This window comes from Etheostoma spectabile, chromosome 11, assembly GCF_008692095.1.
Source record: "Etheostoma spectabile isolate EspeVRDwgs_2016 chromosome 11, UIUC_Espe_1.0, whole genome shotgun sequence".
In the NCBI taxonomy this organism is placed as follows: domain Eukaryota; kingdom Metazoa; phylum Chordata; class Actinopteri; order Perciformes; family Percidae; genus Etheostoma; species Etheostoma spectabile.
In genome coordinates, this window is record NC_045743.1 from 18,282,114 (window position 1) to 18,297,122 (window position 15,009).

The following is a 15,009-nucleotide window of genomic DNA, read 5'->3' on the forward strand; positions in this document are numbered from 1 at the left end:
TGATGGTTCCAACTAAACGCAAACGGATGGGACGGCGTGCCGCTGCAGGATGCTGTGGTAGCCCTGCTGGTTCAGGAATATGTGGTAGCCATTCTGGTTCAGGGTGCTGTGGTAGCGACTGCATGGTTCAGGGTGCTGTGGTAGCCATGCTGGTTCAGGATGCTGTGGTAGCCGATGGTTCAGGGTGCTGTGTAGCCATGCTGGTTTCAGTAGCTGTGGCTTGTTTACTTTTCAACAGGACAATGACCCCAAACACACCTCCAGGCTGTGTAAGGGCTATTGGCCCAAGAAGGAAAGTGATGGAGTGCTGCCCCTCCACAGTCCCCGGACCTGAACCCAATCCAGAGGTTTGGGGTGCGCTGCACCACAGAGTGAAGGCAAAGAGGCCAACAAGTGCTGAGCATTCTGGGAACTTCTTCAAGACTGTTGGGAAACCATTTCAGGTGATGACCTCTTAAAGCGCATCAAAGAATGCCAGAGTGTGGAAAGCATAATCAGAGCAAAGGGGGGGGGGTACTTTTAAGAAACTAGAATATAAGACATGTTTTCAGTTATTTAACACGTTTTGTTAAGTACATAATTCCATATGTGTTCATTCATAGTTTTGATGCCTTCAGTGGGAATCTACAATGTAATAGTCTCTCCCACACACTCCACTCACACTCACACCCACACACCCACACACACACCACACCACACACACACACACACACACACACACACACAACACACACACACACACACACACACACACACACACACACACACACACACACACACACACAACACAACACCACACACACACACACACCTCCCTGAAAGGGGCTTGGCGCACAAGAAACTATGTATTAAAATGGGAGGTAACTACACATAGTTAGCAGCAGAAGGAACAGGACATACTCGCCTTAGTACCAATAAATAGAAACAAAGCAAAGCTTTTACCAAAAATAATGATTTTGCAAAATCTACAATTGTCAACATCACAAATAAGAATCCCAATCAACAGAAGATTTCTTAAAATGGCAGTGGTGTATTACTTGGCTTTCCCAGCTTGAGCTTTTCAAGGTAGTCTTTAGTCTTCTGAAGCAAAGTCTGGGGTATCTTGTCCAGGGTGATGACGCTGCTGTCCTTCAAAGTCAGCATGATTCGGCTCAAACTCTGGTTAACTTTCTTCAAGTTCTGGTTCAACTGAGGACAATACAAAGTATTCAAATCAATTTATTGATTGTAGATTTGATTTCCATAAATAATTACAACTGCAAACTTTTGTAGCCCTTAAGTGTTACGTTGAAAATAATTTCCTTGAATTTTATTTATGCACTCATTTTACCAATTTCTGCTTAATTGAATAATATTTTTCATTTAAGGCATTCGTGAATTTGAAAAACGCATAGAGGGAAATCCCCTGTGAAATGGATAATTAACCAACCTAGTGCCAGGCTGAACCCCAGGTCATCACAGTCAATTTGATGAGTCACCTCTGCTACATCCATAGTTTCTTAATTAAAAATCATGCACTGCTGCCACATAACTCATGACCTACAGACTTGAGGTTGGTTTTACCGTTTACAACCCCTTGTGCAGGATATCTTTCAAACCCCTCCGCAGCAGCCACGTCTCCAGTGTCCACCCCTTTGCTTATAGGTTTGCCAAAATATCAAACCCGGACCGATGCAAAGGACTCAGCCTACATGGGGCGCATACTCTATTGGGTGAGCTACTTACTAACTTGATTAGTAACAGCTTTGTTCTTCCTACCGCCACTGTTAAAAAGTTATCTGTGAAAAAAATACCTATTAGAAACCACTATATGGCTATGGACTAGGTTTGGCCGACATGCCAATGTTTACAGTGAGATTATTGTACAAAATGTTTACACTGAGGAAGCGACCCTTTAAATGGGTACCCTGTGGGTTTTTTTTATCCCCTAGCCATGCTGTTTGTTGCTTGTTTCCCTAGCTCTTTAAGCATATGCATGCATGTGACGGAAGACTTATTCCCGGGGGTACTTTTATTTTTTAGATTAATGTGATTAAGTACTTTTTATAAAGTCACTTTTCAAGACTCCAATGTGGTTGATACCTTCTAAGCGGAGCATTGCTTCAAACTAATGATGAAGTATGATGGTTTTCTGTGCAGTTTGCAGCATAAAGTAGCCAGATAATAACCAAATACTGCACATTGTTGATCCCTTGAGCTTACTTTAAGGTCCCATGGCATTAAAATTTCACTTTGAGGTTTTTTAACATCAATGTGTTTTCCCCCAGTGGCTAGAAATGGTGATAGGTGTAAACCGAGCCCTGGGTATCCTGCTTTTCCCTTGAGAAAATGAAGCTCCAATGGGCCAATCTGGAATCTTGCTCCTTATGAGGTCTAAGGGGCAAGGCTACTTTCCTTTCTCTGCTTTGCTCAGAGAATTCAGTCCACCCCCCCCCCCCCCCCCCCCCCTCTCTCCTCTTCCACCTCAAAAGCTGCAGACCAGATGGCAATAAAGTACAGCTCATTGTGGACTGGCTCTAGTGGATGAATTCTGCACCAAGGCTGAATTGGGAAGAGACTTCAGATACGGTATTAGGGGACCACTAAGGTTATATAAAGAGACTTCAGATACAGTGTTAGGGGACCACTAAGGTCTATATAAAAGAGACTTCGATACAGTATTAGGGGACCACTAAGTCTATATAAAAGAGACTTTATATACAGTATTAGGGACACTAAGGTCTATATAAAAGAGACTTCAGATACAGTATTAGGGGACCACTAAGGTCTATATAAAAGACTTCAGATACAGTATTAGGGACCACTAAGGTCTATATAAAAGAGACTTCAGATACAGTATTAGGGACCACTAAGGTCTATATAAAGAGACTTCAGATACAGTATTAGGGACCACTAAGGTCTATATAAAAGCATCCAAATAGTACCATGTCATGGGACCTTTAACAACATTTGTCCTCCAATCAGTAAAATTCCCAACTCATCTTTCATAACTGTCAAGACTAAAGAAATTGTGTATGTTAGTGAAAAGTAGCTAAAATATGTGGAGCATTTTTGTGGCGTGTTCCTAACTTCTTTCCCATTTTTTTTCAAACCATTAAAATTGTACCATTGTTTCATCTTGCCAAGCATCAACAAGCTACCATATCACCTGCTTTCCTTGAGGCTTCTGATATGTAGATGATGATGATAGAGAAACATCAAAGAGACACATATTCCCAAAATTATGTGGTGGAACTCAATATATTACAATGAGAAATATAACCATAAAATAAAGCAATGTTTTAGCAGTTGCATCAATTATTGAATAAATACAAACAAAACAAACTGAGCGATACCTGGAAAGTTTTGGGAGCTCCGCCACAGCTGAATCTTAGACAGAGGTTGACTTTGTTGTCCTTTTCCAGAATCTCAAAAGTTCCTTCTTTCCACCTGGTGTTACCCAGGTCCATACTGGAAAAGCGAATCTTAACAGCGCCACCGCTGGAGAGTTTGGGCACTATGGTTGACATGGCTTACTATCCAGTTGGTGCACTTGGGAGGCTGTCACTTGTGCTCAGACAAATCCTAAACAAGAGGGAAATCAATTCAATTGTGTCAGTACAACCAGTGTGTCATTTATAACCACCCATCTATGTCAAGTCTGCACTGAGTGCATCATAAATATCATGCTTTAACCATACTGAATTAAAGCTCTCACTATTGCTTTACAGAGAGATGACAAGCGTAAGATAATGAGCTCAACGATAAACCAAACCAACTTGAAAGACATCATAAGCACTAATATTGCACGGCTAATTAAAAAAAAAAAAACTTGTTATTTGCTCAATTTTAACGTTACCCAGCTAAAACAAAACTATTAATAACGCAATTAAGCTAACGTTAGCCGTTGAACTACTGAGCGCTTGTTTAAAGTCATAACAAACTCCAAGTCAACCACAAGCAACGTAGCACGACAGCTAAGCAGCAAGCACAGACACCTTAATTTAACATAGACTAGCTAGCTATACACTCGCAGCGAAACCTTGACAACACGGTGGTGTATGTCAAGTGGGGAAACTAACGGCACTCATGTTAGCAGGCTAGCCTGGTTTGCATCAATGTTAGCTAACGAACTAGCCCAATGGCCAATCTGTATCGCGGCAGCGAAGACGCACGACACGACCAGCGTTCATTACTTCTTGCTTGGTCAACGTTATTCTGATAAGACGAACCGTTACGAGAAATGTGCAAAACCTACAAAGTTTCAGGGAATCAGCTAGGGTGACAGAACAACATTCCCGAAAGTCTACCATAATTATGTCGTCCCCTCATCTATAGACGGTGAATGGATGGGGAAGGCCGTCATTAGCAAGTGGGCTAGCGGGTACTAGCTAGCTAACGGGCTAATTTGCCTGATTGTAGTTTGGTGATGAAAACAGTGTCACGGTTGAATTAAATCGTCGTAGTTCTTTACCTGTCGTTGGTATGTGCTTGTCTTGAAACTTTTATATCACAGTATCGTTATCGTAGGTCCTCCGAGGGCTGAAAGTTTGTTTTGCCGGCATTCACCTGCTCCCCAGTGCGTATGTTATTGACAGTGGATCCGCACACTACGCCTCGCAACGCTCCGCGATGATGGCGGGAATGTGAAAATTTACAACGGAAATGATAACCGAGAGTGCGCCCGATCCCACTCTCGCGATACTTTAGCCATCTGTATTTGGGTTGCCTCCATTACCAACAAAAACTCGACACTGGATTATGTTATCTGGTCAATAGCGGTCAGTTATAAGCTCTCGGGGCTCTTGTCGTTACAGATAAATTAAAAATATTAACGTTTTGTTATTGCAATGAAGTTACGTTATTTGTAATGTAAATGTTCGCTCGTAACTACTGGATTCCATGTGTAGCTACGTATAACGCTAGCAGCTAGCTAGCTAGCTGGGCTAACGTTAGCTGCCCGTACTGTGTGTTAGCTTGTTACGCCAAGTTTGTTTTATTGCAGCCACATAAGTTTGCCACTACACCCCAGTTCAGCTGATACAGAAGTTTTAACAACACATTTGGGCAACAAAGAGCTTCAGAGAATGCTGGCGACGGGAGCAGTGAGTATTTTAATATCACTGTAACGTTACGCTATCAACCGTCCTAACATAGCTACATTTCCCCTTTTTGATTTGCTTTGATTGATAAAACCATCTTATTAAACACTTAATTCATGGTTGCATGGTTACATATTTTTTATGTCTTCAGCATCAATTTGTTAGTGTTTCCCCAAATTCAGCCTGACATATTTGGTATCTTTTGAAACTTAGGGATCTCCAACGAAGCTTCAAATAAAGGTTTGTGGCTTTGAACAATGTTTGGCTGCACAGTTTGCAATGTATGGGCCTCTGGCTAAGATTAAAGTTGATATTTTAATCTTAATAAAATATTTAATCTTTGTCTGAGACATAACAGTATGTAGAGCAATTTAGTTAAACTGCAAATTCATTTATAGTGATGCCAAAATAAAGCTACTTGCTCCCACAAAATCAGAAATACATTGATATCAATAATGGGATACCATATTAATATTATTAAGGATGTGTTTAGTTGTAACATGCTTACAATATGTATGTTGCATTGTTATGATAATCAAAATTGCTGTTGACTTTTCTCATTCCATCATATTGATATAGCTACAGTTAGAATTGGATGGCGATGATGGAGGCACTAGTTGACTGTTTCCACCTGCTTTTACAGGCTGTAACTAACGTCACAGCCCTGGCCCAGGTAGACAGGGAGAAGATCTACCAATGGATCAATGAGTTGTCCAGTCCAGAGACCAGAGAAAATGCCTTGCTGGAGCTTAGCAAGAAACGCGAGTCTGTGCCAGACCTGGCACCAATGCTCTGGCACTCCTGTGGCACAATTGCTGCCCTGTTACAGGTATTACCCATGTCCCACTCCTAGATGTCGCACATAGTATCTATTTGCTCACATGTATATGTATGAATCTGCTTTTGTTGTAAGGCCTTGATAATAAGTTTAACTGATTTCTTTCCTCATTGCATTCCTTCCACTTTATTAGGAAATAGTGAACATCTATCCATCTATAAATCCACCTACGCTTACAGCTCACCAATCTAACAGAGTGTGCAATGCCCTGGCTCTTCTGCAGTGTGTTGCCTCACACCCGGAGACACGGTAATGGGGAGTTTAAAGACTGCATTGGTTTTTGTAACTATTCTTTTCTTTTTCAACTGGTGATGACACGCTGTATTTCTAAACTTCAACTATGTTATGGACTAAATATACTGTACATGACAGCAAAGGCTTTTTTTCTTCTACATCTGCCAGTTTTCTCGGAATTAGGGATACAAAATTTGAAAGAAATATCTAATTAATTAGTTATATATTGTTTTTGCGATATGATAAACGATACTGGAGGGAATGATCACTTTTGGATCAATATTCTCATTTTTAAATGTGACTTTGTAGCTTTCGTCTGATTGTGTATAAAAGTCTTGTCACAGTGATTAACATGCTTTTACATCTTTGTTCCTTACCAGGTCAGCTTTTCTTGCTGCTCACATCCCTCTTTTCCTTTACCCTTTCCTGCACACTGTGAGCAAAACACGTCCGTTTGAGTACCTGCGACTTACCAGCCTCGGCGTCATAGGTAAACTTTACTCCCGCTTGGTCCTGTTTTATTTTTAGATTTATGGTTGTGTCCACAAACTTGTGTCTTCATCCTTTTCCTCAAGCATCTTTCTGTGTTTACCGCAGGTGCCTTGGTCAAAACAGATGAACAAGAAGTGATCAACTTCCTCCTCACCACTGAAATCATCCCGCTGTGTCTCCGCATCATGGAATCAGGGAGTGAGCTCTCCAAGACGGTACTGAACTGTTCCAGCTGTCTTCTAACTAACATACGTATTCCCTAACTTGACCTTTGGTATACAGTAATGGGTGGTTGGAACCTGTGTACAACCATTACATTTTCTCCTTTAGCAACACTAACTGCCCAGACTGTTTCCTTTTGTTTTTATTGAAAAAGGTCCTTTAAAAAAATTAAAAAAAAAACTATCTAATACCAGTCAATTCTCCCATGCTGCTGCTAGTCTTTTTGCATTCTGAGCCCTTAAAACTGTTGTAGTGCAAGGTGAACTGTCTTTTTTTACTTTTAAGTTATAGAAAAATAAATCGTATGTTATTGTTTTTGCAGGTTTGGTGCATAATGGTACTGTAACATCAGCTAACGTCTCACTATTCTCTTCATTTGGTTTGAAAGGTTGCTACTTTCATACTGCAGAAGATCTTGCTAGATGACACAGGGCTGGCCTATATATGTCAGACGTATGAACGGTTCTCACACGTGGCCATGATACTTGTAAGTGTTCCTCGAGAAACCTTTGCATTTTTATTGAGTTTACCTTTTGAATCTGCAGAGTGTGACACTTGGCTTTAATTTTCACAAATCATAATTTTGATGTTTTTCTGTGAAGGGCAAAATGGTGCTCCAGCTCTCTAAAGAACCATCAGCTCGCCTGTTGAAGCATGTGGTTCGCTGCTACCTTCGCCTCTCGGACAATCTCAGGTAGAGCAGCCTGTTTTAACCTTGGCTCTTGATTAAGTGGTTATTTGTGTGAGACTGTATAACTTTTAACACAGAAGAGAATATGACTGAAGAATTGGATCATTAGTAGTTGCCACTAGGAGGAGCCATTACACAGTTTGTGGTGGCTGTCAGTAAAATGGCTTGTCAGTCTGAATGCTGGTCAGAACTGAATGCTTGCAATTGTTTATTAGGGAATGATACAGAAATTAATTTACGGCTTAATATATAATAATGAATTTCTAAATGTTAGGTAGTTACAGCCTTACAGATGCTAAAGTGAGCTTTCTTTCTCTTTTTAAAATCATTATAAAGCAGATACTTTTGCCCCTTAACTTGAAACAAAGACCATCCCTGCTAAATAAATTTACAATTTTATAAAATCTAACATTAATCTTCAGGGTAAAAACAGCAGCCACCCCTTATTGCAAAGCAAAGCCCCTAATGAACAAGGGGATTTTTTTTGGAATGTCCTGTGCCCCTGTAGCAGTGTGATTTGGTTTAAAGAGATACAAACAACAGTTTTTTTTCCCCCCCTCTGTCCTGAAATGATAAGCTGGTGAAGCCAGACCATACTCCAGCACTGTGGAGATAGGTCTAGCAATGCGAGACTACACTTTAAGTAATATCAATAATGCATATCGAGGAAAGCATATTGCAGAGGTTAAGAATTAATACTTGAAATATAGATTGCTTTGATGATAATAAGCAGGAGAGCCTTCCATAAATAGCAGCCTTTATCTAAAGAATAAGCTTTTTATCGGTCTTTGACATACAGTATGTGCATGTAATCTTGATATACTGTAGGTAGAGAAGTATAGACTTTTATAGTAGGAGCCACCAACACGAGAAGCTGTTGTGTGTGTGTGTGTGTGTGTGTGTGTGTGTGTGACGTGTTATTTCCTTCCTCAGAGCCAGAGAGGCCCTGCGTCAGTGTCTGCCAGACCAGCTAAAAGACAGCACCTTTGCCCAGGTGCTGAAGGACGACACCACCACAAAGCGCTGGCTGGCCCAGTTGGTCAAGAACCTGCAGGAGGGCCAGGTCACCGACGCTAGAGGCATCCCGCTGGCTCCACAGTGAGGAGGACGGAGTGTGTTGTTTACAGCTGACACAGAAAGACTCTCTCATCCCCGCCTAGATTTTGTATTTTGCCATATCCGGTGCTGAGACTGTCTACAAAGTGGAGGACAAAATGAGGAAGATTTGCTTTTGGATAAATAATTTACACCAGTTTTTCCGCCAGTATGTCACTTCCACAAACAAAGTCCCGACTTCACAACTGAAAACAACATTGTTTTTTAAAGAGCCACACTGATCGAAGATTTTCAAAACTGATACTGACAACTGACATTTGACAATAATTTAATCTAATAAGGAAATATTGCCTGGTATTTGTTTATGAAGGTAATGCTTTTGGCAAGATCCAAAATGAAAGTTTTGTTTGAGTTTGATATTTTACAGTTTGCAACAAAAGATTTCTCTTGCAAAAAATTGCCAAAAACATTTATTGCTGCAGTTAACCGCACTGCAATGTCTATCTGGATGTCTCTCGGTAGTTAATATCAGCGCTTTGAAAATATTGGTCAGCTCGAGCTTCTTCCGTTTCTCACTGTAATCTCCTGTAACATTCCACTTCAAAGTAGGAACTGTTATTTCTTTCTTTTTTTCTTGCATTTCAAATAAGACTTTTAAACCTTCTTTATGACTGTTCGCGTCTCCTTTTTTTGCTAAGCTCCTGTTTAGTAAAACATTGGATGTATTTCTCTATAATTTTGTGTTTTAAGGGCTTTGTATGTGGAGAGCCAGTAATGCATAAAATGATTTCTGTTCAGAGTGAAATCTCAACTGTTGGTCCTGTTTAAGATATTTTAGAAATAAACTGTTTTCAAAGTGAATAGTTCGTTGTGAAGTTAATAGTCCCTTTGACATTTGGTAGGAAGAACTGCTTTCAGTCTTGTTTACTGGAAAGACAGGAAATATGTTGCTGGTTATTTTTCTGTTAATTGTTTTAACTACATTTCAGTCTTAGCTTAACAAATGCAGCAGCTCTGATGAGCAGTATTTTGATAAGGTGTCATTGTCACTAGTGTTGCTGTGAAAAAAAGCATTTTTTTCTTAGAGGATTTTTTGAAAATCGGGTGCTAATGCAGTCAAAGTTTTGAAAGTTACTTTGAAGTTGGGTTCATTCTTTGTCAGTCCGATGGGGAATGGGCTCACCTGTGTTCACTGAGTGCACACTCTAACAGCCCCACGGACTATGCCGATTAGCCTTAATTTCCTTTCACCAGTACATTAACAGATTGTGGCCCCCATAGGTTCCATTATCCTCACAACGGCTGAGATGAACAGCATCCATCGCGGAAACCCCTTCGCTCAAGCCTTCCATTTGTGAGCAAATCAGATTCCCATAGGATACCTTTCTAAGTATGCGTTGCACGTTTTGGTTGGGTTATTCCATATGAGGAAAGAGCTACAGTAGCTAAAGTCATTATAGGCCTCTGGTGCTGGGACCCTTTCAAATGGAGTACATTAGCTTGACTGGGTTGAGAATTGCGAAAGGGATGTTTTCCATTTTTATGTTGCTATTTGGGATTCAGACGACTACATTGTCGGCCACTAATATTCACCCATGATTTCCTTTTGAGTGTTAAAACAGTTTACAATTGTAATCAAGACATTTCCATATTATGCATGTTGTCCTGGAGAAATACAAATCAAAGTGACTAAGTGAGTGAACGTTGTTTAGAAACCGGCATCTAAACAGTTGTCTCCCATTAAGGCTCTGATCTGCAGTACGCGGCATACTACTGCCTTGATCACTTGTTTACTCCTGATTGCAATCTTTTGATATCAGACTTCAGGATATCAGTTGTGTTTTAAATGCACAATATGTATTTCTCATTGTTTTATGACTTGGCTTCTCTCCCTAACAGAGCAGACTATTTCCCAGAATTGTGTTACCCGTTATCAGTGCTGATACAGAAACAAGGGAGTCACTCTGCAGACCATTAAAAGACAAAACGAGGAGAAGCGGACTGAGGGAAGTGAGCCTCCCCAGATGCAGCGAGGGGTCTGTGGATGGCAGAGAGAGGGAGTGGCAGGAGAAGGAAGGAAGGCTGGGGGGGAGGGAGGAAGAAGAGGAGGAGGGGTATGGAGCAGAGCATACCAGCATGCAGCAGCAGTGACCAGGGAATCAGGTTTCTTAGATCCAGGAGTAAGAGAGGGGAGGAGAGAAGAGGCTGAGCCAGATTTCCCTTCAGACACTCTCAGGCTTTAAAGGCCCTGAGCTCAGCTAACAGTCCCTGGACTCTCCTTGATTCTGGATCTCAGCGTACAGGGCCAGTGTGACATACACGCCTCCCTTACCCTTATCCCGGTCCTACCGAACCATATCTGAGGCCAGCTGTCTCCTTAAGAGTACGAACCTCTGGAGGTCGAACTGAATATCCCTGACGAGATCTGTACTTTTGGTAAGTATAACTCTTTTTCCCTATCCCTACGGATAGGAAAGGAAAAATGCAATTTATAGTTTGACTCACTTTCTTTCTTTAGCTGCAGTTGCATGCAGGCTTTGCTGAAGTGATGCTTTGATGTCTTAAATTTCTGCCTCTGGTTTTAATTTACTGCACACACGCCTTCCTCCCTGTCACAGTTTGAAGCTAAATATGGATTCCACTGGAATGACATGGTCTATTTGTTGAATACTTCACATAATTGTGTGCAAGAAACATGCAGTCATGGGTAAATATCAGGACACAGATCTCACTGTACAGGGGAAATGAAACATTATGATAGAGAAATACAGTTAAACTTAAACTACACACTAGAAGCATGCAAGATAAATGTATGAAGCGGTTGGTTTTTATGTCTGAGTTGTTTATTCCCAATGTCCATCCTGTTAGCCATGCACATTAGTCATGTCTTGATGGATGTGTGTGGTCAGTGAACTCCCTAAAGAGGTGGCCTTGTGTGACTCATCTCGCCTGAGGAGAGCGCCAATCCAAAATGCTTAAGCATGGCCCCAAAAATAAAACACAAATAATGTGACGTAATAGCAGCTTAAAGGTCCGCACGTTAAGTATACAGGAGGGGGGGTTAAACTTTGAATAGTGGAGAATCTGAAAAAACTTGGATGGGGAATTGTCTTTGACTTGGCTCTGCAGGGAAAGCACAACACATAAAAGCGAACATCAGTTTATGGAGCAAATAGCTGTGGAAACTAAGCATCACTTTCATGGTTGGTCTTTTTTTTTTTCCCAGTAGGAGTGTGATATTAAATTGTGAAGCAACTGTGAGTGCATGCCTTTGTATCACGTCAGTCATACTGTGATGAGAAGTATTTTCTTTAAACTTGCTGGCGGGGGGGGGGGGGGGGGGGGGGGGGGAGATGGCACATGGGATTGTTTCAGGAGACAATGAACGGAAAGGATAGCTGGCAGGCAGGAATACCGATATACAGACTTTAGAAAACCTTCCCTTCTGGAAGGGTTTGATCCACATTTATCAGTGAACAACAGAGATAGAAGGAGTTTATTGGTTTTTACTGATAAGCAGCAAGTCTGAAGCCTATTTAGGTCTCTTTACTTTTAATAAACCACATTATAAGGGTGCATGGATAGAAGGGTTGTATGATGGTAAGATTGCAGAAACACTTAGAGACAGATTAATGATTTGGGGCTATAGAAGAAAAAAATCACGTTTTATAAAGCAGTGGTTTTGTTTCAACATTTAAAGGTCCCATATTGTAAAAAGTTTTTTTTTTTTTTTAATTAAGAAGCAGTCAGATTGCTATACAAATACTGTATACTATCAAAAACAATCATATTTCGGAGGGGCACCCCTGTCACAATGACGATGCTGATCTTTAGGAGGTACCATATTCACAATGGAAGTGTACTGTGTTATCATTCTAATATTTGTTAATTAGCATTAAACAAAAGCTGAGGCTGATGGGAATTTTGATGGTTTTGCAGGTCTTTGGTCATCCAAAGGACTCTATGGGAACCATGAATGTCTGTTAAATTTAATCCATCCTGTAGTGGAAATATATACATCTGGCCCAAAATAGGGGACCCATTCACTGACAGATCGACACACACTTTCATTTCATAACAATCCAAATCAAATTCTTAGAGTGACTGCTGTCACTTTTTTATCTGCTGAGGCTGAGGCGAGCACAGGCTTCTGGGTGTGTGTGAGACATTTCTTAGTCAGCACACAGACTGCAGGAGCTGAGTAAAGATTGATGGTATGAGTGGATTAAGATTTAAACGCTGACTGGCCTTAGAAACATCTTGGCATTTAGTGCCTCGCATCTGCTTCATCCTTGCAGACGCTACAGTAGAGCAGTCACTTGCCAACATCCCACTACACAGCTGATTGTCCTTTAGCAAGACAAAAGCAGAACAGCTGATTATTGGAGGTTTTGAATGGACATGCTGTATGTCACATGGATCAGCAGAGAAGTTCTGTATATTGACAGAGAACAGGGAATTAGTAATGTCCTTTCTAAACAACGTCCCTACAGTAAGACTGCAGCAGGTGCACTGAGGTTTTGTGCTTTAATTTCCATGCAGGAGTCATTCCAAAGGGATTAATAAAGCTAAGTGTAAGTCTTTGTATCGATTCAAACCAGAGCTTTTACTAAATTAATGTTGTTTGGAAACAGGCAAAAGCATCTGGAACAAGTTTCCGACCCCTGCTTCTTTTCAGCGGCACACGTCCATTGGCATGATTCGAGAATAGCAATGGATCCTGAAGGTTCACGTGAGTAAATGATATTCCATCAGATTGATGATATATGAAGATTTATGGTCTAATGCAGGGGGTTTCAAGATTTTTAAGCAAAGGACCCTTTAGCTGAAAGAGAGACGGTAAATGGACCCCCCACTACGTATTAGTATAAAATTGAGTAGCATTTTAAGCTGGGCCTACAATAACGTGTAGGGCAGCCTAAAACCTTTACACATCTTTTTGTGGTGCATACAATACTAGCCATTTAAATAATTATTGACATTCATATTTATACAGTATGTTGTAATGTTAAACATACATGTAGCAGTGAATCCTTGAAGCTTCTGTATCTGTGGATGGCGACCTTAGGGTCTCCCTTACCTACAGCCCAATAGTATGTCATTAATGTGATGTCAATTTAAGGTAATACTATGTTGGACTCGTGTTTATGAATATTTTCAGACATATTTAAACTAAAGTGCGACCGATATGTAAAAAAATAACAATAAAAACGGACAGTCAACCATGTTATGAGCGTTGGTGGTGCATAGTCTGTCCACCAGAGGACGCTCTACAACGTCCCTGTTAGTATTGCGTTTGCAAGTCTGTCCACCAGAGGACGCTCTACAACGTCCCTGTTAGTGATGGCGTTGCATAGTCTGTCCACTAGAGGACGCTCTACAACGTCCCTGTTAGTGATGGCGTTGCATAGTCTGTCCACCAGAGGACCTCTACAACGTCCCCGTTAGTGATGGCGTTGCATAGTCGCCCCCAGAGGACGCTCTACAACTTCCCTGTTATGATGGCGTTGCATAGTCTGTCCACCAGAGGACGCTCTACAACGTCCCTGTTAGTGATGGCGTTGTATAGTCTGTCCACCAGAGGACGCTCTACAACGTCCCCGTTAGTGATGGTGTTGCATAGTCTGTCCACCAGAGGACGCTCTACAACGCCCTGTTAGTGATGGCGTTGCATAGTCTGTCCACCAGAGGACGCTCTACAACGTCCCTGTTGTGATGGCGTTGCTAGTCTGTCCACCAGAGGACGCTCTACAACGTCCCGTTAGTGATGGTGTTGTATAGTCTGTCCACCAGAGGATGCTCTACAACGTCCCCGTTAGTGATGGTGTTGCATAGTCTGTCCACCAGAGGACGCTCTACAACGTCCCTGTTAGTGATGGCGTTGCATAGTCTGTCCACCAGAGGACGCTCTACAACGTCCCTGTTAGTGATGGCGTTGCATAGTCTGTCCAACAGAGGACGGTCTACAACGTCACTGTTGGCAACACTATTTTTTTTGTTATTGTGTTTTTGTTCAAAGGACTTTGTTTCATATCTTAAGATTGTAATTTTCATACATTTATCAGAACTGTAATATATTTTGATGTTCTTCTGTTCTGTTGTGACAATAAAACAAATTATATCATTTTTAGTCAGAACTCATAAATAACTACAAATAACTAATGTTAGGAAAATCTGTTAATGTTTTGTTACGCGTTTCTGGATTTTCTTGTGGAAATATATACTGGCCGATTTCGTAGATTGGAGTTCTATACATTTGTCAGACCTTTAATATATTTTAAAGTTCCTCTGTTCTGTTGTGACAATAAAACAAATTATTATATTATTTTAGAAATATATATATTGGCCGATTTTGTAATATCGGAGTTTTCAATAACCAAATATTTGTATCGGTA

At 40.9% G+C, this 15,009-nt stretch overlaps 3 protein-coding genes across 8 annotated transcripts in view; 2 read left to right on the top strand and 1 right to left on the bottom strand.

Annotated features, from left to right (window-relative positions):
• usp37 (ubiquitin specific peptidase 37) overlaps positions 1 to 4,653 on the bottom strand; it is a 19,878-nt gene extending 15,225 nt beyond the window's left edge. For 2 of the 4 annotated variants that reach the window (XM_032530399.1, XM_032530397.1), the window contains exons 1-3: positions 4,454 to 4,653; positions 3,336 to 3,564; positions 1,038 to 1,188 (exon numbers count right to left, since the gene is read on the bottom strand). In XM_032530399.1, coding sequence (XP_032386290.1) covers positions 1,038 to 1,188; positions 3,336 to 3,509 — 325 coding nt within the window. In that variant the 5' untranslated portion in view covers positions 3,510 to 3,564; positions 4,454 to 4,653. Of the gene's footprint in view, positions 1 to 1,037; positions 1,189 to 3,335; positions 3,565 to 4,237; positions 4,406 to 4,453 lie in introns of those variants that run through there. The other 2 variants (XM_032530400.1, XM_032530398.1) reach the window with 2 other exon arrangements.
• Positions 4,654 to 4,707: 54 nt separating this feature from the next.
• On the top strand, positions 4,708 to 9,475 carry cnot9 (CCR4-NOT transcription complex subunit 9). Of its 2 annotated transcripts, XM_032530402.1 has the most exons (9): positions 4,708 to 5,084; positions 5,295 to 5,321; positions 5,725 to 5,910; positions 6,053 to 6,168; positions 6,534 to 6,643; positions 6,751 to 6,860; positions 7,256 to 7,354; positions 7,470 to 7,561; positions 8,492 to 9,475. In XM_032530402.1, exons 1-9 carry the CDS (start codon positions 5,067 to 5,069, stop codon positions 8,658 to 8,660), a joined length of 927 nt encoding a protein of 308 aa, XP_032386293.1. In that variant the 5' UTR covers positions 4,708 to 5,066; the 3' UTR covers positions 8,661 to 9,475. The 2 variants fall into 2 exon arrangements, with proteins under 2 accessions (XP_032386293.1, XP_032386294.1); XM_032530403.1 differs by lacking the exon at positions 5,295 to 5,321 and having other exon boundaries at positions 4,710 to 5,084.
• A 1,263-nt stretch (positions 9,476 to 10,738) lies between these two features.
• Positions 10,739 to 15,009, top strand: part of LOC116698222 (1-phosphatidylinositol 4,5-bisphosphate phosphodiesterase delta-4) — a 25,822-nt gene continuing 21,551 nt past the window's right edge. For both annotated transcript variants that reach the window (XM_032530027.1, XM_032530028.1), the window contains exons 1-2: positions 10,739 to 11,050; positions 13,249 to 13,346. In XM_032530027.1, coding sequence (XP_032385918.1) covers positions 13,328 to 13,346 — 19 coding nt within the window. In that variant the 5' untranslated portion in view covers positions 10,739 to 11,050; positions 13,249 to 13,327. The remainder of the gene's footprint in view (positions 11,051 to 13,248; positions 13,347 to 15,009) is intronic.